Here is a 25,920-nt window from a genome sequence, read left to right as displayed (position 1 = left end):
GGAAATCGGCTAAAAAAATAGATGGTCTTTTTTCTGCACCATCAAGGTATATATTGATGCTTACATAGGTCTGCTGATAATGTTCCCCTTTAAACACTTAATTTGTCGGCCAGAAGGCAGATAAGACACATAAAAACATACACAGAAAAAAACGATTTATTTGCTTAGTTTGTGGTAAAACATTTGAACAGAGACTAGGTTATAGATTCTCTTTTGTTCCAAAGTAGTCGTGGTCTCTCTGCCATGATTAGTGGCAGCAAACATAGAACTCTCTCCATGCTGTTGTTGATGAAAGTAGCGTGAGATTGCATCAATGCGCCCAGATACCAAATTGCTGACAGAGTACTTAAAATAACCGAAATAGTGTATTTATAACAAGTTATAATTATGTCTGTCACTAATTGTGTATAAAATTTTGTTTGTGTTTTTAGATATTTTAAAAGGCTTATTTGTGGCATAGTTGACTCCCCATTAGCCTCATGCTCGGTTTTCAAGAATCGCCACCCCCGCCCGTCCCTTCTCGTTATTTGCAACGCCAGAGTGGAAGAGAGTCCATCCCCTCTCGAGAGGACCGGTTCCAGACCCCTTGCTGTGCGTTGAATTGGGTTAGACTAGAATCAGCCGGAACTTCTCCACCTGGCACTCAAGCTCCTGACCCCCCAGGGAGTTGACGTTCCACGCCCCAAGAGCTAGCTTCTGTAGTCCAGGATCAGACCTCCGAGGACCTCTACATGGGGCCAGGCGCTTGCCATTGAGCCTTACCTCCAAGCCTGGCTCTACAAGGGGGACCCGGGTGACCCGCTTTTGGGCACGAAAATCCGTCTTTCTCGTAAATGACTTTGAGCTGCTCTTTTTCTGGTCCCTCACCTAAGACATGTGACATGCACACTCCCCTACAACCATCAGCTGGCAGAACAGAGAGGTTTTCCATTCTAAAATGTATTATGTAAAAAGTAATGTAATGTGTTCCAATAGGAAAAATGCACATTAAAGGGGAACATTATCAGCAGACCTATGTAAGCGTCAATATATACCTTGATGGTGCAGAAAAAAGACCATCTATTTTTTTAACCGATTTCCGAACTCTAAATGGGTGAATTTTGGCGAATTAAACGCCTTTCAGTTTATCGCGCTGGAGGCGATGACGTCAGAATGTGACGTCGCCGAGGTAACACACCCACCATTTTCATTTTCAACACATTACAAACACCGGGTCTCAGCTCTGTTATTTTCCAATTTTTTGGACTATTTTTTGGAACCTTGGAGACATCATGCCTCGTGGGTGTGTTGTCGGAGGGTGTAACAACACTAACAGGGAGGGATTCAAGTTGCACCACTGGCCCCAAGATGCCAAAGTGTCTGCCGCCAGACCCCCATTGAATGTGCCAGAGTGTCTCCACATTTGACCGGCGATGCTAAAGCAGACATGGCACAGAGATGTATGGATAACCTGCAGATGCATTTGCAACGATAGTCAACGAAATCACAAAGGTGAGTTTTGTTGATGTTGACTGCCAGCTAATCGATGCTAACATGCTACGCCAATCGATGCTAACATGCTATTTACCGGCGGTGCTAAAGCAGACATGGCACAGAGATGTATGGATAACCTGCAGATGCATTTGCAACTATATTACGTTTCCTTCCACCCACATTTAATGTGAAAAAAACACTTACCAATCGACGGATTTAAGTTGCTCCAGTGTCAAAAGATGCGAAAGTCCTGATCGTTTGGTCCGCACATTTTACCGGCGATGCTAACGCAGCTATTCGGCCATGCTATGGCTATGAATAGCGTCAATAGTTATTCGCTCAATAGCTTCAGTTTCTTCTTCAGTATTTTCATACTCCAACCATCTGTTTCAATACATGCGTAATCTGTTGAATCGCTTAAGTCGCTGAAATCCGAGTTTGAATCCGAGCTAATGTCACTATATCTTGCTGTGGTATTCCCATTGTTTGTTTACATTGGCAGCACTGTGTGACGTCACAGGGAAATGGCCAGTGTCTTCGCAGAGAGCCGAAAATAAGGCACTTTAAAGCTTTATTTAGGGATATTCCGAGACCGGTAAAATTTTGAAAAAAAAATTCAAAAAGTAGAACAAGTCACAGGGAACTGATTTTTATTGTTTTTAACCCTTTTGAAATTGTGATAATGTTCCCCTTTAATTAATGTGACGGACCACATGAAATGATATAAGAGACCACTTTAAATGACATGTCGGACCACTTCAAATGAAGAGGCGGCCCAGATCTGGCCCAGGACCTTGAGTTCGGTGTGATTAACTTTGAAAAGATTTAGTCTGAACATCAAATATCTTTTGTCACAAACAACTTGAAATAACTACTCAACAAAAGTATTCACACATTCTACTTTTGTGACACAATTCTGTCCAAATTCATGCAGGATGTTTCTCAAGTATGCGTCTTGAAAAATGTATATATATATTTTTTTTTTCTTCCCCAAATATTCTGGACTGGACTTTCTGTTTAGTATTGGGGACGGTATATCTCGGTTGGTAGAGCGGCTTTGTCAGCAACTTGAGGGTTGCAGGTTCGATCCCTGCTTCCGCCATCCTAGTCAATGCCGTTGTGTCCTTGGGCAAGACACTTTACCCACCTGCTCCCAGTGCCACCCACACTGGTTTAATTGTAACTTAGATATTGGGTTTCACTATGTAATGAAATGAAATGAAATGAATTATATTTATAGAGCGCTTTTCTCTAGTGACTCAAAGCGCTTTACATAGTGAAACCCAATATCTAAGTTACATTTAAACCAGTGTGGGTGGCACTGGGAGCAGGTGGGTAAAGTGTCTTGCCCAAGGACACAACGGCAGTGACTAAGATGGCACAAGCGGGAATCGAACCTGCAACCCTCAAGTTGCTGCCACGGCCACTCTACCAACCGAGCTATGCCGCCCTAAAAATGTACAGCGCTTTGAGTCACTTGAGGAAAAAGCGCTATATAAATATAATTCACTTCACTTCACTAGTATTCATAATGATACACTTTTTGGTTTTAAAGAAGAAATACGTGGACCCCGACTTAAATAAGTTGAAAAACTTATTGGGGTGTTACCAATTAGTGGTCAATTGTACGGAATATGTACTGTACTGTGCAATATGCTAATAAAAGTTTCAATCAATCAATCAATCAATGGTTCTGATTTTCAACAACATCGTTTTCTTGTCATACCGTTAAAAACTTTTGTCTCCTAAAAAAATGCGAGAGTCACACATCCAGAGTGTCGTCACGTTAATCCAGGGGTCGGGAACCTTTTTGGCTGAGAGAGCCAAGATGCCAAATATTTTAAAATGTATTTCCCTAAGAGCCCTATAATATTTTTTTTAACACTTAACACAAACACGTGAATTTTTAAGTAAGACCAACATTTCCAGAGTATAATAGGTATGTTATTCTTTGTAATAACATTGTTATTCTGAAGCAAACTGTGGAGGAGGCGTGGCCTGCGGGCCTGCAGCAAAGCGGGATGTTGCCAGGACCGGCCTCGAAATCAGCGACAGGTGCGTAGACTGCCCACCTCGGCCTTTTTATCTAATCACCTGTCGCTCTGTTATAAGCAGCAGCCAGGAGGAGAGACAGGGTCGGGGCTGGAGCCAGAGCGCGAGTGAGGACGAAAGAGAAAAAGACAATTGCTGGAAAGCAACTGAGAGACTAATTGAAAAAAACAAAACAATATTTTACCCTAAAACAGGCTCTCATGTCAGTTTTTGGTGGTCTGAAGAACCCCCAGGAGGGCAAGCCCAACACTAACCAATAATAAATAAATTACTTCTGACCATTAACGCAACTTCTTGAACATAAAAATGCATGAGAATGTTTTATATTTTGAATGTTATTTTTAACACTATGATAACAAGTGGAATTATTCATTACTTATCGTGTTAAGCAGTGTCAGCTAAGATTTATCCGAGAGCCAGATGCAGTCATCAAAAGAGCCACATCTGGCTCCAGAGCCATAGGTTCCCTACCCCTGTGTTAATCAATACTTTTTATTTTCAAATAGTAATAAAAAATTACAACAACAAAAAAAGACCATTCAAGTCCCTCTAAAGAGCATAAAAAACTATTTCAGTCAAAGACAAATTGAAGATTAAAGGCCTACTGAAAGCCACTACTAGCGACCACGCAGTCTGATAGTTTATATATCAATGATGAAATAGTAACATCTTAACCGGTTTAGTTTACTAAATTGCAATTTTAAATTTCCCGCGAGTTTCTTGTTGAAAATGTCGGGGAATAATGACGCGTACGCATGACGTCACGTGTTGTAGCGGACATAGCGCAGCACCAAACACGGCTAAAAGTCGTCTCTGTTCATCGCATAATTACACAGTATTTTGGACGTCTCTGTAGCTGAATCTTTTGCAATTTGTTCATTTAATAATGGAGACTATAAAGAAGAATGCTCTTGGTGGAAAGCGGTGGATTGCAGCTGCCTTTAGCACCGAGACACAGCCGGTGTTTCTTTGTTTGTTGTGACGCTTTAACACAGAGCGGTCAAGCGAAAATGTTTTCTCTACGTCAACCAGCATGTCCTTGGATGGGAAAATTGTGATATTAAGTCTTACCGGAGACATCAGTGGATTATGGGACTTCCTCCTTCAGTAGCTGTCAAAAAAGGCAGCTGTGAGCTTGGCTCCTCGGCTTCTCTCTGAGACACTGGCGTGTTCACCACAGCCATCAGACCTTGAGGTATGTCTTTACAATCTCACTAAAACACTATTAAAACAATAAGCAGATAAGGGATCTTCCAGAATTATCCTACTAAATGTGTCTGATTACATCTGAAACGCTCATACTGCCGCCGACTGGAGCCGTCGTTTTTTTTTTTGTTTTTTTTTTCTTCTAGTCGTTCACTATCAATATCTTAATTCACAAATCGTTCATCCTCGCTCAAATTAATGGGGAAATTGTCGCTTTCTCGGTCCGAATTGCTCTTACTGCTGGTGGCTCGTATTATAAACAATGTGAATATGTGTGGAGCCCTACAACTCGTGACGTCACACGCACATACTTTTGGTAAAGGCATGGCTTTTCTATTAGCGGCCAAAAGTTAAGAACTTTATCGTGGATGTTCTCTACTAAAAATATGGCAATATCACAAAATGATCGAGTATGACACATAGAATGGAGCTGCTATCCCCGTTTGAATAGGAACATTTAGGGCCTTTAATGCCTGATATGGGGCTTTTATTTTTTTAAACTAGTTTCCTTATGAAAAAATACTTGGATTTCACAGCATTTAACAGTATTTTTTTCGCCGTAAAATATCGTCATCAACATTTGTAAACAAATGACTTTACCAGTTAAGATACCTTTATATTTCCCAACAATGTCACAGTCAAATAATGTACTCAGTCCAATATCACAGGAAATCACAGTAAATTCAATCTAATTGACCAATCTGATAGAAACAAGTCATTTGTGAAGCGTGAGAAGACTAAAGACAGACACGTGAGGAAGGTTCACTGTGTTTAGACCGGAAGTTATAGTTTCCCGTCATGCTGCATTGTAACTTTCCACAGCCGACGTCCGAATGAAAAACATATTGTCACATTCCTGTCAAGAAAAAAAAGGTTAAAAGGACACAATAAACATTACAAAAAAATAAATAATTATTGACAGGAAAATAATAATTATAAAAATAAAATAACAATAAAAGTGTTTGAACCGGCAGTAGTTGAATTTCAGCGCATGCGCAACGGAATCGAGCAGCTCAGACATTGGTGGCGAGGAAGATGGCGGACTGAGGTTTACCGAAAAAGATTCAAATTTAACACCTGACAGCCATTTACATTCTCAAATATTTTTTTTTCTTAAGCCCACAAAACAAGGGTTGGAGCGATGGAGTTTTACCTGAAGTAAAGATTGAAGACGTGATAGAAGATGGACGACTACTGCTATGCTAAGATGGCGACGTCATGTCAAAGAGAACATTCCAGCAAATCACCAACGGAGATAAAGACGGAAGATGAAGGTGAGTGACTTGAAAACTAGCATGAGCCCCGAAATGAGTCTTAATGAGAAATTATCCGACTTTGTTGAGTGTTAGCTTGAAGAAGGCAGTGGAGTTCACACCCTTTGTTGAAAAAAAAAAAGAGTTAAAGGGGAACATTATCACAATTTCAAAAGGGTTAAAAACAATAAAAATCAGTTCCCAGTGGCTTGTTGTATTTTTTGAAGTTTTTTTCAAAATGTTACCGGTTTCGGAATATCCCTAAATAACGCTTTAAAGTGCCTTATTTTCGGCTCTCTGCGAAGACACTGGCCATTTCCCTGTGACGTCACACAGTGCTGCCAATGTAAACAAACAATGGGAATACCACAGCAAGATATAGTGACATTAGCTCGGATTCAAACTCGGATTTCAGCGATTTAAGCGATTCAACAGATTACGCATGTATTGAAACAGATGGTTGGAGTATGAAAATATTGAAGAAGAAACTGAAGTTATTGAGCGAATAGCTATTGACGCTATTCATAGCCATAGAATGGCCGAATAGCTGCGTTAGCATCGCCGGTAAAATGTGCGGACTAAACGATCAGGACTTTCGCATCTTTTGACACTGGAGCAACTTAAATCCGTCGATTGGTAAGTGTTTGTTTCGCATTAAATGTGGGTGGAAGGAAACGTAATATAGTTGCAAATGCATCTGCAGGTTATCCATACATCTCTGTACCATGTCTGCTTTAGCACCACCGGTCAAATGTGAAGACACTCTGGCACATTCAATGGGGGTCTGGCGGAAAATTTCTTGCCACTTTGGCATCTTCGGGCCGGTGGTGCAACTTGAATCCCTCCCTGTTAGTGTTGTTACACCCTCCGACAACACACCGACGAGGCATGATGTCTCCAAGGTTCCAAAAAATAGTCAAAAAAACGGAAAATAACAGAGCTGAGACCCGGTGTTTGTAATGTGTTGAAAATGAAAATGGTGGCTGTGTTACCTCGGTGACGTCACATTTTGACGTCATCGCCTCCAGCGAGATAAACAGAAAGACGTTTAATTCGCCAGAATTCACCCATTTAGAGTTCGGAAATCGGTTAAAAAAATAGATGGTCTTTTTTCTGCACCATCAAGGTATATATTGACGCTTACATAGGTCTGCTGATAATGTTCTCCTTTAAACTGACAACAAAAAAAGAGAAACATTTCTATCGGCACAAAAGCCCCGAAATAAAAAATAAAAAAATAAATACATTTCCTGCATTTGGGTCCATTTCTACACTATATTTTACCTTGAGCTATATTCTCACCTTCCGAACTCTTTTGGTTGGATTTTTGACAATGAAGTGTTAAAGTTTAAGTTAAAGTAGGGCTGGACGATGTGGCCTTTTTTAAATATCTCGATATTTTTATGCCATGTCACGATACACCATATATATTTGCATATTTTGCCTTAGCCTTGAATGAACATTTGATGCATATAATCACAGCAGTATGATGATTCTATGTGTCTACATTCAAACATTCTTCTTCATACTGCATTCATATATGCTACTTTTAAACTTTCATGCAGAGAGGGAAACCACAACTAAAAGTGTATTTATGAAACAGTTATTAAGCAGTGGCACAAACATTCATGTCATTCCCAAAACAGAAAGTGCGAGATTGTCAGAGACATTTTAAAACAAGCTATGAGTGCACTTTTGTGCATGATGTCACTAAGATGACATATCAGGACAACACTCAATTAAAGTGCACTTTTTCTACAAAATGCCACTACAATAGTTTAAAACAAATAAAGTGCACTTTTGTGCATGATGTCACTAAGATGACATATCGAGACAACACTCAATTAAAGTGCACTTTTTCTACAGAACGCCACTACAATAGTTTAAAACAAATAAAGTGCACTTTTGTGCATGATGTCACTAAGATGACATATCAAAACAACACTAAATTAAAGTGCACTTTTTCTACAGAACGCCACTACAATAGTTTAAAACAAATAAAGTGCACTTTTGTGCATGATGTCACACAAGATATTTCAATAACTGTCATAAAAAAATGAGCTGCATAATAGGAAATCAAATAGTGTATGTCCTTCGCTATGTGGTAGGTTCCTGCGGACGTTATCTCCTTCTGTTGTTGACTGTTTTTTTAATTCGGTGTTGATCTGGAAATGGTTGCCTTGGCATTTTGATGATGTGGGCGTATGGCACCGAATGGAGATGTTGACATGCGGAGTAAGCACTCTTCATTCCCTAGCAGGTGACTTTTCAAATGATGCTACATATTAGCGGTGCTGCTATTTTTTGTAGCAACACTTTTGATGATGATGATGGATTAGATGTATATCGCGCTTTTCTATTGTTAGATACTCAAAGCGCTCACAGAGAAGTGGGACTCATCATTCATTCACACCTGGTGGTGGTAAGCTACATCTGTAGCCACAGCTGCCCTGGGGTAGACTGACGGAAGCGTGGCTGCCAGTTTGCGCCTACGGCCCCTCTGACCACCACCAATCATTCATTCACCGGTGTGAGCGGCACCGGGGGCAAAGGTGAAGTGTCCTGCCCAAGGACACAACGGCAGCAACTTGGATGTCAATAGGTGGGAAGCGAACCTGCAACCCTCAGGTTTCTGGCACAGCCGCTCTACCCATTACGCCATGCCGCCCCCCCCCTACTTTTGCCCCACATTTGGCAAATTATGGTTGTCTGTTCAACATCTTCCCGCTTGAAGCCAAACCACCGCCAGACGATGGACCCCCTGCTGTTTTTCTTGGGAATGAATTCTTCCTTCATTTGTTACCAGATTCACACCTTCTTTGTCTCGTATTACCACTCGCACCACAGCCAACGTTACCCATGCTGCTACCTCTCTGCTCCGTGAGGGTGTGTACGTATGTGACGCTTGTAAGAAGGTTCAACCCCCAATTCCAAGCCTTGATGCTGAGTGCCAAGCAGGAAGGTAATGGCTCCCATTTTTACAGTCGTTGGTGTGACTTGGCCGGGGTTTGAACTCACGACCTACTGATCTCAGGGCGGACACTCTAACCACTAGGCCACCAGTTTAATGTACCACAGACATTTTAGTTGTTTATAGTAACTTACTTACATTAGTGTAATTGAAAATCTAATGTAAAATGATATAACGTGCATGCAAATAACTCCCAAAACGTTAATAGTCCCAACTTTTTCTTACTGTCACGCCGCCACAGGAAACATACTTCCTGTGTTGTGACCTCCGTTTAACAATATACTTTCCCGCTGGCTACTAATAAACGCTCTTGAACCTTTTCTGACTTGGGGGCCACATTGGGCAAGAAAAAATGTGGCCGTGGGCCGACTGCATATAAAGTAACTATATATATATATATATATATATATATATATATATATATATATATATATATATATATATATATATATATATATACGCCTTGTGTTGCACACCGAGGCACAACACAAGGCATGCTAGCAGCAACAGGGCTACGATAGACTGACCATACCTCCTCTTTTCACCGGATATGTCCTCTTCTGCGGGGCTGTCCGGGTGGAGTTTCTTAAATAACTAAAATGTCGGGCATTTTAAGTTAGTGTTGCGTGTATTTTCAATGTACGTTCAGGGTTAAGAAGGGGTTAAAAACAAAACAAATTGTTCACGCAGCAACATTCGTGAGGTAGGGGCAGAGATAGAGAGAGGAAGAGAGTTATGATAAACGCGCATGCGTCGCCAGGCTCTGCTTTTTACCCATAGATTTATCAGATTTAATTTTTTATTATCTAGAGCAGGCGTGTCAAAAGTGTGCCATTTGCGGCCCACAGCTAATGTTTTAAAGGCCCACAACACATTCTAAAAATACTATTAAAATAAACAAAAATATAACAAAAATGAAATAAAAAAGCTTAAAAGTTAAAAGTAATTTAGAAAAAGTTGCAATGTTGACTAATAAAACAAAGCAGGTTTTGTTTTTCTTTCAAACTGTCATCGCTCAAAACATAATATTGAATCAAAATCAATGTATATCCAAGGTTCCCATTACTTCACATCAAATAGTCCACTAAGAAAAAATATGTTTGGTGGAAGATTTTGCAAATTTGGTAAATAAATAACTAAAAAATGTATATTTTGTTGTTTTCTTACTGTACCGAAAATGAATATATATATATATATATATATATATATATATATATATATATATATATATATATATATATATATATGTATATATATATATATATTTATATGTATATATATATATATATTTATATATATATATATATATATATATATATGTATATATATATATATATTTATATATATATATATATATATATATATATATATATATATATATATATATATTTATATATATATATATATATATATATATATATACATATATATATGTATGTATATATGTGTGTATGTATATATATAATATATACATTTAAATATATGTATATATATGTATATACCTATATATGTATGTATAAAAATATATACATATATATATGTACACACACACACATATATATATATATATATATATATATATATATATATATATATATATACATATATATATATATATATATATATATATATATGTGTGTATTTATATATATATATGTATATATATATATATACATATATATATATGTGTGTATTTATATATATATAGATAAATATATAATTTATATATATGTATATATATGTATATACCTTTATATATGTATGTATAAAAAAAATATATAAATATATATATATATATATACACACACACATATATATATATATATATATGTATATATATATAATTTATATATGTATATAAATATATATGTATATAAGTGTGTATGTATATATAATATATACATTTACATATATGTATATATATGTATATACCTTTATATATGTATGTAGGGAAAAAAAATATACACACACACACACACACACACACACACACACACAGGGCAAGGGCACATTGTCCCGCGCAGGATTATACTGCGTTTCATCCGTGCTGTTTACTACTGTGGTATTATGTAACAGATATTTCCGCCATGTTTAATTGAGTTTGGGTATGTTAACAGCTAAACACCATGATTGACCTGAAATGAATTGAAATCATAAAACTCTCAGCCTTATAAACAACACAACATTAATGCACCTAAATGTAACACTTTGAACATATTTGTGTTTCTCAGATGTCCAGCAGCTGATTGGTCATCCTGAAGAACTTCAACCTCAGCTGCAGGGGCGGAGCCCCACTTTGAAGATGGAGACTCCACAGCCTACATATGTTAAAAAGGAAGGGGAGGAACTCTGGATCCCTCAGGAGGGAGAGTGTCTTCTAGGACGAGAGGAAGCTGATCTCACCAAGTTGCCACTGACTATTGTCTCTATGAAGACTGAAGATGATGAAGGGAAACCACAACTAAACCACCTCATAGCTCCACTATCAGATAGTGAGGCTGAAGATGAGGTTGAAGAAAATATGAGCAGCGATACAGACTGTGAAGGTGATATGAGGACTCACTCTGACTGCTCTAAAACGACGACATATTTGAGCTGCTCAGTTTGTGCTCAAATCTATACTAGAAAGAGAGATTTGACTCAACACATGAGAACACACACAGGAGAAAAAATATTTAGTTGTTCAGTTTGCGGTAAAAGCTTTTCTCAGAAGAGCAATTTGGCTGTACACAAGAGAACACACACAGGAGAAAGACCATTTGATTGTTCAGTTTGCGGTAACAGCTTTTCTGACAAGATACATTTGAATGAACATAGGAAAACACACACGGGAGAAAAAACGTTTAACTGTTCAGTTTGTGGTAAAAGTTTTTCTCAAAATGGCAGTTTGACCCAACACATAAGAACACACACAGGAGAAAGACCATTTGATTGTTCAGTTTGCGGTAAAAACTTTTCTGACAAGAGAAATTTGAATGAACATACGAGAACACACACAGGAGAAAAACCGTATAATTGTTCGTTTTGCGGTAAAAGCTTCTCTCAAAATGGCAGTTTGACGCAACACATGAGAACACACACAGGAGAAAGACCCTTTGATTGTTCAGTTTGCGGTAAAAACTTTTCTCAAAGGGGCAATTTGACTCAACACATGAGAACACACGCAGGAGAAAGACCATTTGATTGTTCAGTTTGTGGCAAAAGTTTATGTCACAAGAGCAGTTTGAGTCAACACATGAGAACACACACAGGAGAAAAACAATTTATTTGTTCAGTATGCGGTAAGAGCTTTTCTCTAAATAGCACTTTGACTAAACACATGACGATACACACAGGTGAAAAGAAATTTGATTGTTCAGTTTGTGGTAAAGTTTTTTCTCGAAAACAAGCTTTGCCCGTACACATGAGAACCCACACTGGAGAAAAACCGTTTAATTGTATGGTTTGCTGTAAAAACTTTTCTCAAAAGGTCAATTTGACTCAACACATGAGAACACATGCAGGAGAAAGTCATTTTGATTAATTAGTTTGCAGAAACAATTTCCATCACAAGAGTTGTTTCACTAAACTCATAAAAAACACACGAGGATATTATTTTGTTTAGTTTGTAGTAAAAGCTTTTTTTGTTTTTTGAATAACAGTTTGACCAAACTTGAGAACGCACACAGGAGAAAGACCATTTGATTGTTCAGTTTGTAGTAAAAGCTTTTTTTTTTTAAATAACAGTTTGACCAAACTTGAGAACCACACAGGAGAAAGACCATTTGATTGTTCAGTTTGTAGTAAAAGCTTTACTCAACAATGCCATTTGGCAGCTCACATGAAAGTGCACGCAGGAAAAAAAAAGTATTTGTTCAATTTGTGTCAAAAGATCCTTTTTTCTTTTTTATCAAACACTTGATAACACACACATGAGAAAAAATGTTTTAATTGTTCAGTTGTAGGTGAAATATTATTTTGCACTTAAAGTTTGGATGCAGTGTATACCACTGTAGAGGTTGCCCTCTACTGGGTTTTTCAGACCACCAGGAGAGCCCGGAATTCTCGGATATAACACTGTTACATTTTCCTCAAATCGTGCAAAGTCTTTTGCTTTTCTGCATCTGTGTCTCTCAGCAGCACCTCCAACTCCAACCCCTCGTCTCATCACGGCTGCTGCTAATAAAGGGTGACAGGTGATTAAATAACAAGGCTTACCTGGGCCATCTACGCACCTGTCCCTGTCTTCGGTCCTTACACACTCCGTTCCGCGGCAGACCCCGCGGGCCACGCCCCCCTCCACAACCACATACTATGCATTTGGGTGTGGATCCAATAGCAAGTAGTTACATGGACATCACTGGTTGTACTGATGCAGATACTATTTGAAAATATATATTTTTTTAAATTACCATTATGATCAGACAAAAACACAGGATGGTTGTGTAACAATATCCATTTTGTATGAAAACGATTTGCTACTATTGGCTCTGATTTAAATCCTTTATGTATCCACTGGGCCACCTACTCAGTGGCCTAGTGGTTGGAGTGTCCGCCCTGATATCGGTAGGTTGTGAGTTCAAACCCCGGCCAAGTCATACCAAAGACTACAAAAATGTGAGCCATTAACTCCCTGCTCGGCACTCAGCATCAAGGGTTGGAATTAGGGGGTAGATGTTAAGATCCGTTCTTCGATCTTCCCATGTTATGGTTTATTGTTGCATTTTTATCACTCCGTCGTTCTACCCTCATACTTCCTGTTTAGTCATTACCATGGTTACTCATCAGTTCACCTGCTGCTCACGGCCCCGCACACCTGCTACAGATAATCACCGTCACTTTATAAGCCGTCCTCTTTTGTTTGTTCAGCCTGGGTTCATGATTTGCTTTTCAAGCAACGAGTTACGCCTGCAATACTCTCATGTATGTATATTCTCGCTAAGCTTTTCACGCTAGCCATTGTTGATTCCAGTTCTCATGCTGAAGGTTTTGTTTTCTCTTTTGTACCTACGGGTCAGTTTAGTTTGTATTTTGTATCACCTAGTTCTCATACTCGCGTCTTTGGTTTCCTTTTGCTAGCTCCAGTGTTTTGTTTCTTAGATCCTTGTTGTAGAATAAATCTGTTAAAACTTACCTTTGCTGTGTTCAATTTTGACGCAACCTCGAGGGAATCGAACCCGGTACCACGATGCCACACAGGCGCAACAGTAGATCGCCGAAAATGATTCCTGGGTGCGGCCACCGGTGCTGCCCTCACCTCCCAGGGGGTGAACAAGGGGATGGGTCAAATGAAGAGGACATATTTCACCACACCTAGTGTGTGTGTGTGTGTGTGTGTGACAACCATTGGTACTTTAACCTTATTTTTACAACAAAAACCACCAAAAAAAAGTATCAATTTAACCTAACTAAGGCGGGGTACACCCTGGAGGAGTCGCCACCTCATCCATTCTAAAGGAAGTGTAACCAAAAAATGTTTTATAAAACTCTTCACTTTAGCAAAGAGGAGACCAGAGTTGTTACTGGTTTGTGACAAATTATTCTCCTTTGTTCTACACAAAGTCTGCTGGAACACGCTTGCACTTTTCTTTTTAGATCTTGATCTTGGAGACGAAACCACGTGACCTGAATTATTGTCATATTTTACATTGTTTGACCTGTTTTATGTTATGTTTTTGTCTTTGGTGGTGATCGGCCGTGACATGCTGGTTTCTCTTTTCCAACGTTGGTGTTGTGTTTGTTTCTTATCCTTCTGCTCCAGCTATTATTTACTAATAATCTGTTTTTTTTCTTCAGCCAGTTGTCTCCCCGACATCTTGCAAGTTTTTTCATGGTCATTTTTGTTATTGCCTTCGCTGTAAAAAAAAACAAAACAAAAAAGAAGCAGGATTTCACAGCATTTAACGGTATTGTTTTCCATAGTACAATATTGTAATCAACATTTGTAAATAAATGACTTTAAAAGTTCTATACGCCTTGTGAACGCCGCTCGCTGTTGTGCCGGTTCAATGGACCACCAAGGAAGGACATCTTGCTTTAATAAAAGATTACAGTTGGTACAAAATGCGGCTGCTAGACTTTTGACAAGAACAAGAAAGTTTGATCATATTACGCCTGTACTGTATATACCTTTATATACATATATACATACATATATACCTATACTGGCTCACCTGCACTGGCTTCCTGTGCACTTAAGATGTGACTTTAAGGTTTTACTACTTGCGTATAAAATACTACACGGTCTAGCTCCAGCCTATCTTGCCGATTGTATTGTACCATATGTCCCGGCAAGAAATCTGCGTTCAAAAGACTCCGGCTTATTAGTGATTCCTAGAGCTCAAAAAAAGTCTGCGGGCTATAGAGCGTTTTCCGTTCGGGCTCCAGTACTCTGGAATGCCCTCCCGGTAACAGTTCGAGATGCTACCTCAGTAGAAGCATTTAAGTCTCACCTTAAAACTCATCTGTATACTCTAGCCTTTAAATAGAGCTCCTTTTTAGACCAGTTGATCTGCCGCTTCTTTTCTTTCTCCTATGTCCCCCCCTCCCTTGTGGAGGGGGTCCGGTCCGATAACCATGGATGAAGTACTGGCTGTCCAGAGTCGAGACCCAGGATGGACCGCTCGTCGGGACCCAGGATGGACTGCTCGCCTGTATCGGTTGGGGAGATCTCTACGCTGCTGATCCGCTTGAGATGGTTTCCTGTGGACGGGACTCTCGCTGCTGTCTTGGAGCCACTATGGATTGAACTTTCACAGTATCATGTTGGACCCGCTCGACATCCATTGCTCTCGGTCCCCTAGAGGTGGGGGGTTGCCCACATCTGAGGTCCTCTCCAAGGTTTCTCATAGTCAGCATTGTCACTGGCGTCCCACTGGATGTGAATTCTCCCTGCCCACTGGGTGTGAGTTTTCCTTGCCCTTTTGTGAGTTCTTCCGAGGATGTTGTAGTCGTAATGATTTGTGCAGTCCTTTGAGACATTTGTGATTTGGGGCTATATAAATAAACATTGATTGATTGATTGAATAATAATAATAATAACGGATTAGATTTATATCGCGCTTTTCTATTGTTATATACTCAAAGCGCTCACAGAGAAGTGGGAACCCATCATTCATTCACACCTGGTGGTGGTAAGCTACATCTGTAGCCACAGCTGCTCTGGGGTAGACTGACGGAAGCGTGGCTGCCAGTTTGCGCCTACGGCCCCTCCGACCACCACCAATCATTCATTCATCATTCATTCACCGGTGTGAGCGGCACCGGGGGCAAAGGGTGAAGTGTCCTGCCCAAGGACACAACGGCAGCGACTTTGATGTCCATAGGTGGGAAGCGAACCTGCAACCCTCAAGTTTCTGGCACGGCCGCTCTACCCACTACGTCATGCCGCCCCAAAGTTTTAGCAGGTTTGTGTCATGCCTGTTAATCTGGTTTTATGTTTGATCATGTTTTGTTTTGTTTTCTGGACTCTAGTCACGTTTTGCACATCCTGGTTTTGTTTGTTTCCATAGTAACTCATTAGTTCCCACCTTGTCACGACCCGTCCTTCAGCTTTCACACCTGTTACTAATTACCACAGCCAGTATTTAAGGATTTTATTTTCTGTCCATCAGTCTGGGATTTTTTGCATGTGCTTGCCTTCACGCACCCACGATTACCTGCTACGCACCTTGCTATCCATGCCCCATGTTTCGGTCACAGTAAGTGTTTTAGTTTTAGTTTTTCATAGTTCTGCCACAGTGCAAGTTTAAGTTTATAGTTCATCGTCTTTCATGCCATCGAGCAAGTGTTTTGTTTTCCTGTTTGTATTTTTGTGGCCAAGTTTTGTACCTCCTTGTGAGCGCCCTTAGTTTATTTTTGTATTTAGTATTCAAATAAACAACCATGTACTCACACTCTCGTCTGGTTCGTGCCAATCATCCTTTGCATCGAAGAAGCAAAAACAGTCCATGTCCAGGTGTGACAGTTTGACTCGCTTTATTTTTCAATATGCTTGTCCACCGGTTTGGGTCGCGTTCCAGCTTCCGTCGCGCTCTCACTGCTCGCTCCTCCGTGCCCTTCAGTCGGCTGCGTGGTCGTGTTCTCCACGTTCTTCTGCCCTGATCTTTCCTCCTTCTCCCCTTTTATACACTGAGAGGAGAAATGATTGTGTCCAGGTGCGCGACCCACGCACTTGATCTCGTCTGCGGCGTCGCTCCCGGCCGCACTCTCGAATACTCCGCCTCTTCTCCGCCATCTTGGGCCGGGCTCCAGCGTGCCCTGCCGCTCTGTCGGACCGTCGGCTCCACCTCTCCACACGCCTATATCTGAACGAATCTATAAAGTTCTATCTATATCTATCCATCTATCCATCTATCTATCCATCCATCCATCCATCCATCTATCTATCTATATTTCGCAGTCATTAACTGTTATTATTACTATTAGTACAACTGTTAATATACTGTACTCGTAGTCTTCTGTAATATTACAACAAATTACTGTAGTTTTAAACTGATTTGTCTCTTAGGATGTTCCCCACTATTGTACAGTAGGAGGCAGTATTCTGTTAAAAGTAGAAGAATTAACAATCATGAACCACAATTATGGAGTTACAGCATACAGTTGTGCCTTTATTGTCATTACTTGAAAAAAATCACAGCTATGCAGTAATAATAGATTTTTTTTTTATGGTAGATTTTATTAGTAAAAAGCACTTTCCATTGAGCAAAGAACTACAGTGTATAAAAAATACAGGAAATTACTGCAAATGTATTTACTGTTAATGTTTCTGTGAAAGTAATTATGTTAATATACGATTACATTTTTATTAAAATTTCATTTTTGGTCCAGACGGTTTAAAAATGTAGTATGTATATGTACAAATGAAGCTAAAAAACAAAAACAAAAAAAAACGGTATAATGAAGTACTCCATTAATCCACTAGATGGCGACAAACGCACATTAACAGGCTTCTCATGTCACAAACACGAGCAGCGGTTATTAATAAAGTCACAAAAAAAAACAATCCCTATATTGCACACAATGCACTTGAAAGTTACACGGAATTTCAACTTAACGACGTATTCACTTACAGTTTTTGCTTTCTAAAGTTTATGAAGGCTAAAGACACGACGAGTGTGTTGAGAGGCACTCTGCCGGACTGCAGGATTCGTTTCCCATCATGCATTGCAACTTCCACTAACGCTGTCACAATAAAACACATACGTCTTGTCAAATTGTCTCATTCAAATAAAAGAAAACATGCTGGGCAGAACAAACATAAAAAAACAGTTATAAATAGAAGGAAAAGAAGATTTAGGACCGGAAGTGGTTGCCTTTGGCGCATGCGCAAACACATCGAGCAGCTCAAAGACTTCCGTGGCAACCAAGATGGCGGACTGAACGGCTGTGGCTGACAGAAAAAGTTGAAAATTGACGCAATATGGATTCTCAAACATGCTATTTTTTTTTGTAATGCCCACGAAATAAAATTTGAGTTTGGAGCGATGGAGTGTTAGCTGAAGTGAAGATTGAAGACGTGATAGAAGATGGACGACTACTGCTATGCTAAGATGGCGACGTCATGTCAAAGAGAAAGTGAAAGAGAATCAGCAACTTTCAGCAAATCACCAACGGAGATAAAGACTAACACCGAGGATAAAGGTGAGCGAGTTAAAGTTTCCAACCATGTTATTTTAGAGGCCATCATAAGTCCTGAAATTAGCCGACTTTGTTGAAGAATGTAAAGAAAGAGCCGCCATGATTGTTAGCTTGAAGAAGGCAGTGGAGTTCACATTATGGTAAAATGGGTTCTACTTATATAGTGTTTTCCTACCTTCAAGGTACTCAAAGCACTTTGACACTATTTCCACATTCACACACACACATTCACACATTGATGGCGGGAGCTGCCATGCAAGGCGCCAACCAGCACCCATCAGGAGCAAGGGTGAAGTGTCTTGCTTAAAGGGGAACATTATCAGCAGACCTATGTAAGCGTCAATATATACCTTGATGGTGCAGAAAAAAGACAATCTATTTTTTTAACCGATTTAGGAAATCCAAATGGGTGAATTTTGGCAAATTAAACGCCTTTCTGTTTATCGCTCTGGAGGCGATGATGTCAGAATGTGACGTCGCCGAGGTAACACACCCACCATTTTCATTTTCAACACATTACAAACACCGGGTCTCAGCTCTGTTATTTTCCGTTTTTTTGACTATTTTTTGGAACCTTGGAGACATCATGCCTCGTGGGTGTGTTGTCGGAGGGTGTAACAACACTAACAGGGAGGGATTCAAGTTGCACCACTGGCCCCAAGATGCCAAAGTGTCTGCCGCCAGACCCCCATTGAATGTGCCAGAGTGTCTCCACATTTGACCGGCGATGCTAAGGCAGACATGGCACAGAGATGTATGGATAACCTGCAGATGCATTTGCAACAATTAAGTCAACAAAATCACAAAGGTGATTTTTGTTGATGTTGTTGACTTATGTGCTAATCCGACATATTTCGCTGCGGCATGACTGCCAGCTAATCGATGCTAGCATGCTACGCTAATCGATGCTAACATGCTATTTACCGGCGGCGCTAAAGCAGACATGGCACAGAGATGTATGGATAACCTGTAGATGCATTTGCAACTATATTACGTTTCCTTCCACCCACATTTAATGCGAAAAAAAACACTTACCAATCGACGGATTTAAGTTGCTCCAGTGTCAAAAGATGCGAAAGTCCTGATCGTTTGGTCCGCACATTTTACCGGCGATGCTAACGCAGCTATTCGGCCATGCTATGGCTATGAATAGCGTCAATAGCTATTCGCTCAGTAGCTTCAGTTTATTCTTCAATACTTTCATACTCCAACCATCCGTTTCAATACATGCGTAATCTGTTGAATCGCTTAAGTCGCTGAAATCCGAGTCTGAATCCGAGCTAATGTCACTATATCTTGCTGTGGTATTCCCATTGTTTGTTTACATTGGCAGCACTGTGTGACGTCACAGGGAAATGGCCAGTGTCTTCGCAGAGAGTCGAAAAAAAGGCACTTTAAAGCTTTTTTTAGGGATATTCCGGGACCGGTAAAATTTTGAAAAAAAATTCAAAAAATACAAAAAGCCACTGGGAACTGATTTTTATTGTTTTTAACCCTTTTGAAATTGTGATAATGTTCCCCTTTAAGGAAACAAGGATCATGACGAGGTTGGTAGAAAGGTGGGGATTGAACCAGTAACCCTCAGGTTACTGTCATGCCACGCCGTCCCACATATATATATATATATATATATATATATATATATATATATATATATATATATATATATATATATATATATATATATATATATATAATACTTGAAAATATATACACCCCACTCGCTAGCCTTCTTCCGCCTTCGTGACCGTTGTGGAGCTCCTATGCAACCATCATCCGCCCACTCCGCCGTTGAGGTCTTTTTTCGACGAGGGAGACGCACAGACCCCAACGTCACTTCTTGGCTGTGGGGAGCTGTATCCGGTGGCAAGGGAAACCCAGGACGACCGGAACCTCCTCACAGCTACAGGAGGCTACCGGAGCTCCGGTCTGTCGGAAGACCGCCTATGGTGCGCCTACCAGCACTTGCTTTTCTCTCAGGGTGTGCTCCCCGAGGCCTTTGTCTTCCCAGACTAACCCACAAGGCAGCAGGGAAATAAAACACTACCCACACATGCAGTACACGGAAGAAAGTGTGTAGAAAGTTCAAGGAGAAACATCTCATGGATTATGTCTGAACTAAAGTGTGTTTTTGGTGTTTGTGTCCCACAGATGTCCAGCAGCTGATTGGTCATCCAGAAGAACTTCTTCCTCTGTCAAGGGGTAGCTCTATTTTTAAGCACGAGGTTCCTCAGCCCCCCCACTTTAAAAAGGAAGAGGAGGAACTCTGCATCACTCAGGAGGGAGAGTGTCTTCTAGGACGAGAGGAAGCTGATTACACCAAGTTTCCACTGACTATTGTCTCTGTGAAGACTGAAGATGATGAAGAGAAACCACAACTCTTATCTCCACTATCAGTTAGTGAGGCTGAAGACGAGGTTGAAGTAACTTTGAGCAGCGATACAGACTGTGAAGGCGATATGAGGACTCACACTGATAACAAACACTCTGGATGCTCTAAAAAGAAGACAGCTAATAAACACTTAAGCTGCTCATTTTGTGCGAAACTCTTTACGCACATGGGTAATTTTACAAACCACATGAGAACGCACACAGGAGAAAAACCTTTTAACTGTTCAGTTTGTGCGAAAATCTTTACGCACAAGGGCAATTTTACAAACCACATGAGAACGCACACAGGAGAAAAACCTTTCAATTGTTCAGTTTGTGGTAAAAACTTCACTCAAAGTGCCCATTTGATGGAACACGCGAGAACACACACGGGAGAAAAGAAATTTAGCTGTTCAGTTTGTGGCAAAAGATGTAATAACAAAAGCCACTTGACCGAACACATGAAAACACACACAGGCGAAAAACCATTTATTTGTTCAGTTTGTGGTAAAAGCTTTATTCAAAAAAGCCACTTGACCGAACACATGAAAACACACACTGGGGAAAAACCCTTTAGTTGTTCAGTTTGTGGCAAAAGATGCACTAAAAAGACTCACTTGACCGAACACATGAAAACACACACAGGCGAAAAACCCTTTCATTGTTCAGATTGTGGTAAAAGCTTCAGTAAAAAGTGCAATTTGACTCAACACAAGAAGGCACACGGGAGAAAAAACATTTAATTCAATCAATCAATCAATCAATGTTTACTTATATAGCCCTAAATCACTAGTGTCTCAAAGGGCTGCACAAACCACAACACAAACCACTACCACATCCTCGGTAGGCCCACATAAGGGCAAGGAAAACTCACACCCAGTGGGACGTCGGTGATAATGATGACTATGAGAACCTTGGAGAGGAGGAAAGCAATGGATGTCGAGCGGGTCTAACATGATACTGTGAAAGTTCAATCCATAATGGATCCAACACAGTCGCGAGATGCCAGTCCAAAGCAGATCCGACACAGCAGCGAGAGTCCCGTTCACAGCGGAGCCAGCAGGAAACCATCCCAAGCGGAGGCGGATCAGCAGCGCAGAGATGTCCCCAGCCTATACACAGGCGAGCAGTACATGGCCACCGGATCGGACCGGACCACCTCCACAAGGGAGAGTGGGACATAGGAGAAAAAACAAAAGAAATGGCAGATCAACTGGTCTAAAAAGGGGGTCTATTTAAAGGCTAGAGTATACAAATGAGTTTTAAGGTGAGACTCAAATGCTTCTACTGAGGTGGCATCTCGAACTGTTACCGGGAGGGCATTCCAGAGTACTGGAGCCCGAAATGAAAACGCTCTATAGCCCGCAGACTTTTTTTGGGCTTTGGGAATCACTAATAAGCCGGAGTCTTTTGAAGGCAGATTTCTTGCCGGGACATATGGTACAATACAATCGGCAAGATAGGATGGAGCTAGACCGTGTAGTATTTTATACGTAAGTAGTAAAACCTTAAAGTCGCATCTTAAGTGCACAGGAAGCCAGTGCAGGTGAGCCAGTATAGGTATATATGTATGTATATATGTATATAAAGGTCTATACAGTATAGGTATATATGTATGTATATATGTATATAAAGGTATATACAGTATAGGTATATATGTATGTATATATGTATATAAAGGTATATACAGTATAGGTATATATGTATGTATATATGTATATAAAGGTATATACAGTATAGGTATATATGTATGTATATATGTATATAAAGGTATATACAGTATAGGTATATATGTATGTATATATGTATATAAAGGTATATACAGTACAGGCGTAATGTGATCAAACTTTTTTGTTCTTGTCAAAAGTCTAGCAGCCGCATTTTGTACCAACTGTAATCTTCTAACGCTAGACATGGGGAGACCCGAAAATAATACGTTATAGTAATCGAGACGAGGCGTAACAAACGCATGGATAATGATCTCAGCGTCTTTAGTGGACAGAATGAAGCGAATTTTAGCGATATTACGGAGATGAAAGAAGTAATTGCCCAGATTGCGGTGAAAGCTTTTGTTCCAGAACAGGTTGGACTCGACACACAATGAAACACACATGAAATTGTTCAGTTTGCATTCAAATATTGTTTCATGATGACACGGAACAACACATACAGAAGTAAAACCAGTCAGCTGTTAAGTGTGTGGCGAAGCTGTACTCAAATGGGTATTTTGGGTTTATGAAAATATACAGTGGATTTACACAAATTTTATACACCTTTTTTTTTTTATCCAAATTTTGACTCAACAACTAATGACACCAACTAGTGTAAAACAGTTGTTTTTAGTTGTTGTGTAGATGCTCTCTGAAATTGCTGGCATCCCAAACATTTGGTTATTGTTTATTTACTTCCTGCAGTGCCGATGTGAGCATATTTTATAGGTTTCATGGTGTAAATACGAACTAAATATCAAAAGAATATGTGAACGTGCGGAGTGGATTCATACATTCTCTCGAGAAAGAAATAATTTTCACAATGTTTAAAAGATTCAACATCTGGTCATGCACACTCCCTTCTACACTCGCAAGGAGTAGAAATACAAAAGTGTGGCGGCGCTTTATTTCTTTATTACATGAATTAAATAACAATACATGAAAGACGAAGTTGTACTTATTAGTGCATGGATAAGTAATATATTTGATGGACGTTAATGGGCGTTGTGTGTTCTCAGGTAATTTACCTATAATATATAACACGTTCAGTATTAATAGTTGACTTCTTATTGCAAGTCAAATATGTTTGCTGTTATATATAATTGGAGTCTGCAGTTTTAACCCTTCTATTATGTTAAGGGTCAATTTGACCCATTTCAGTTTTTGTGTTGATCAAAGTACTGGTTATCCTTTCTTTTTCTTGCTGAAATTTGGTGACTTTTCCTCATCTAGGGTCATGAACTGGTGTGTAAAATCTGGACACTTTGATGTGTAGTGGAATGTCTTGCAGAGTTTGTATACAAATATGATGTTGCGGGTCATTTTGACCCAGACACTTTAATGTAGATAAGTAGCTTTTCAGATCCAAAATAAAAATGTTTCTTTGATGTACTTTTTACTTTGATCTACAATTGTTTGTGAAGAGGTGTGTGAAGAGAGGGAACTTTCTCACACTTGTCCTTGTCACTGTTTTCATGTCATCTCTTTGACAAACTCCCCAAAAATGAGCTCCAGAAGGATGACATCTGATGAGACTGAAATGGGTCAAATTGACCCTTAACATAATACAATTGGAATTAAAAATGTATTGTATGTCACTTTTCTAAATGTTTATATAACCTAAAATAAAGTTGTTATTGGTTTAACCTGTTTTCGTGACTGTTTTGAGTGCATTTGGGGCGGTATAGATCGGTTGGTAGAGTGGCCATGCCAGCAACTTGGGGGTTGCAGGTTCGATTCCCACTTCCGCCATCCTAGTCACTGCCGTTGTGTCCTTGGGCAAGACACTTTACCCACCCCCTCCCAGTGCCACCCACACTGGTTTAAATGTAACTTAGATATTGGGTTTCACTATGCAAAGCGCTTTGAGTCACTAGAGAAAAGCGCTATATAAATATAATTCACTTCACTTAATTTACACAGTACGGGTCAAAATGACCCGCAACATAATCAATGTAATTTTGTTCAACATAATACAAGGGTTAATGATGTCAACTTTATGTTTCTTGGTTCAACGCAGCATCAAGTGTTCTTGGTATTATTTCAAGCAATGCAAAATATACAAGGATCCGTAAATGGGGAACAAAAAGTGGAGGCTGCACTTTATTTGTGGAAAAACTAACATTTTGGTTCGTTATGTGATACATCGTCAGCAATAATGCCTTAATTAGAAAAATGAAGTATTGCTGAATTGTGAATGGGATCTTTCATTGGTCAGACCTTACCTGTAAATGTTTTGCTTTGTAATAAAGGATATGTTTGCAACATGTTGGAGGACATACAATCTTGCAATGTAGATTATGTTATGTACGTATAAACACGACAGATATATGAAACCACAAAATAATGTACTGTATTGTATCAATGAGCAATTGCTTGTTTGTGGATGAACATTATAATTGTTGATGCATTATGTAATTGTGTGAAAGCTCCAGAACATTCACACATATGGTTTTCCACACCAAAAATCCATCTATTTCTTCTTCTTCAGATTTTGGCGCGCTCTACCTTCCACGTTTTTCACCCGATTCAACCCGTTCCAACTCCTAACTATTCAACCTATTCGGGAATCGCGGGCTTTCTGTCAGAAAAAATTGTATCTAAGTTATCACAAAACGTGTTTCAATGAGTTCCCGGCAAGCTGTCAAAAGCTGTCTTTGATCTTACCAATCAAAAGGCTTATAAAACTCCACTGTATAGGATGGGAAGCGTCATGAAGGTGTCATTTTCTTTGATGTATTGTGATCCACAGGAAGCTTTTGTCTTGACCCGAGATCTGCCAAGCTGAGAGGAAGCAGGACCTTACCCCCCTCCAGGCACCTTTTCTTTGAACTGTTTTGTGACCAAAGGCAGGGGCTCATAACCCTTTCCTTTAGAAACAGCTGTTGCCATGTAATCAAGGAAAGTCCAAATAAAAGAGGAGGTGTATTATCTTTTGTCAGAGCGTGGTGGAAGAAGAGTACAGCCCCAGACGTTTCTCCTCAATTGAGCTAAATTGAATTCTGTCTCTGTTTAATTACTTGCTTCTTTGTCTGTTTAATAGATGTCATCAGCGTTTGAACCTACTGCGCTGATTCTCTTTCAGTTTCTCTTTGACATGACGTCGCCATCTTAGCATAGCAGTAGTCGTCCATCTTCTGTCCATCTTCAATCTTCACTTCAGATAACACTCAATTGGTCCAAACTCAATTTCCATTTCGTGGGCTTTGGAAAGTCAAACAGCTGAGGTATTAGTTGCTATATTTGGCTTTATATTGTAAGTTTG

General features: G+C 39.7%; 3 protein-coding genes across 5 annotated transcripts in view; all 3 read left to right on the top strand.

Annotated features, from left to right (window-relative positions):
- Positions 1-25,920, top strand: part of LOC133553184 (zinc finger protein OZF-like) — an 839,429-nt gene that overhangs the window by 581,139 nt on the left and 232,370 nt on the right. The gene's annotated exons all lie outside the window — the stretch shown is intronic.
- Positions 5,722-25,920, top strand: part of LOC133543914 (gastrula zinc finger protein XlCGF57.1-like) — a 148,755-nt gene continuing 128,556 nt past the window's right edge. The window contains exons 1-2 of one of the 3 annotated variants that reach the window (XM_061890612.1): positions 5,722-5,779; positions 5,850-6,005. In XM_061890612.1, the coding sequence (XP_061746596.1) occupies positions 5,915-6,005 (91 nt within the window). In that variant the 5' untranslated portion in view covers positions 5,722-5,779; positions 5,850-5,914. Of the gene's footprint in view, positions 6,006-11,186; positions 14,068-25,920 lie in introns of those variants that run through there. The other 2 variants (XM_061891376.1, XM_061890056.1) reach the window with 2 other exon arrangements.
- On the top strand, positions 18,308-22,328 carry LOC133556202 (gastrula zinc finger protein XlCGF8.2DB-like). The gene is made up of 2 exons (XM_061905939.1): positions 18,308-18,579; positions 20,728-22,328. The coding sequence occupies exons 1-2, from the start codon at positions 18,465-18,467 to the stop codon at positions 21,687-21,689; spliced, it is 1,077 nt and encodes a 358-aa protein (XP_061761923.1). The 5' UTR covers positions 18,308-18,464; the 3' UTR covers positions 21,690-22,328.

The sequence above is a fragment of the Nerophis ophidion genome, linkage group LG01 (assembly GCF_033978795.1).
Source record: "Nerophis ophidion isolate RoL-2023_Sa linkage group LG01, RoL_Noph_v1.0, whole genome shotgun sequence".
In the NCBI taxonomy this organism is placed as follows: Eukaryota; Metazoa; Chordata; class Actinopteri; order Syngnathiformes; family Syngnathidae; genus Nerophis; species Nerophis ophidion.
This window is presented reverse-complemented; position numbering and strand designations above follow the sequence as displayed.

Excerpts from the sequence above, each read along its gene's own strand:
- LOC133556202 (XM_061905939.1), top strand. The coding sequence starts at position 18,465 with ATGGACGACTACTGCTATGCTAAGATGGCGACGTCATGTCAAAGAGAA. Across the intron at positions 18,580-20,727 it reads GACTAACACCGAGGATAAAG|ATGTCCAGCAGCTGATTGGT; the intron begins GTGAGCGAGTTA and ends TGTGTCCCACAG.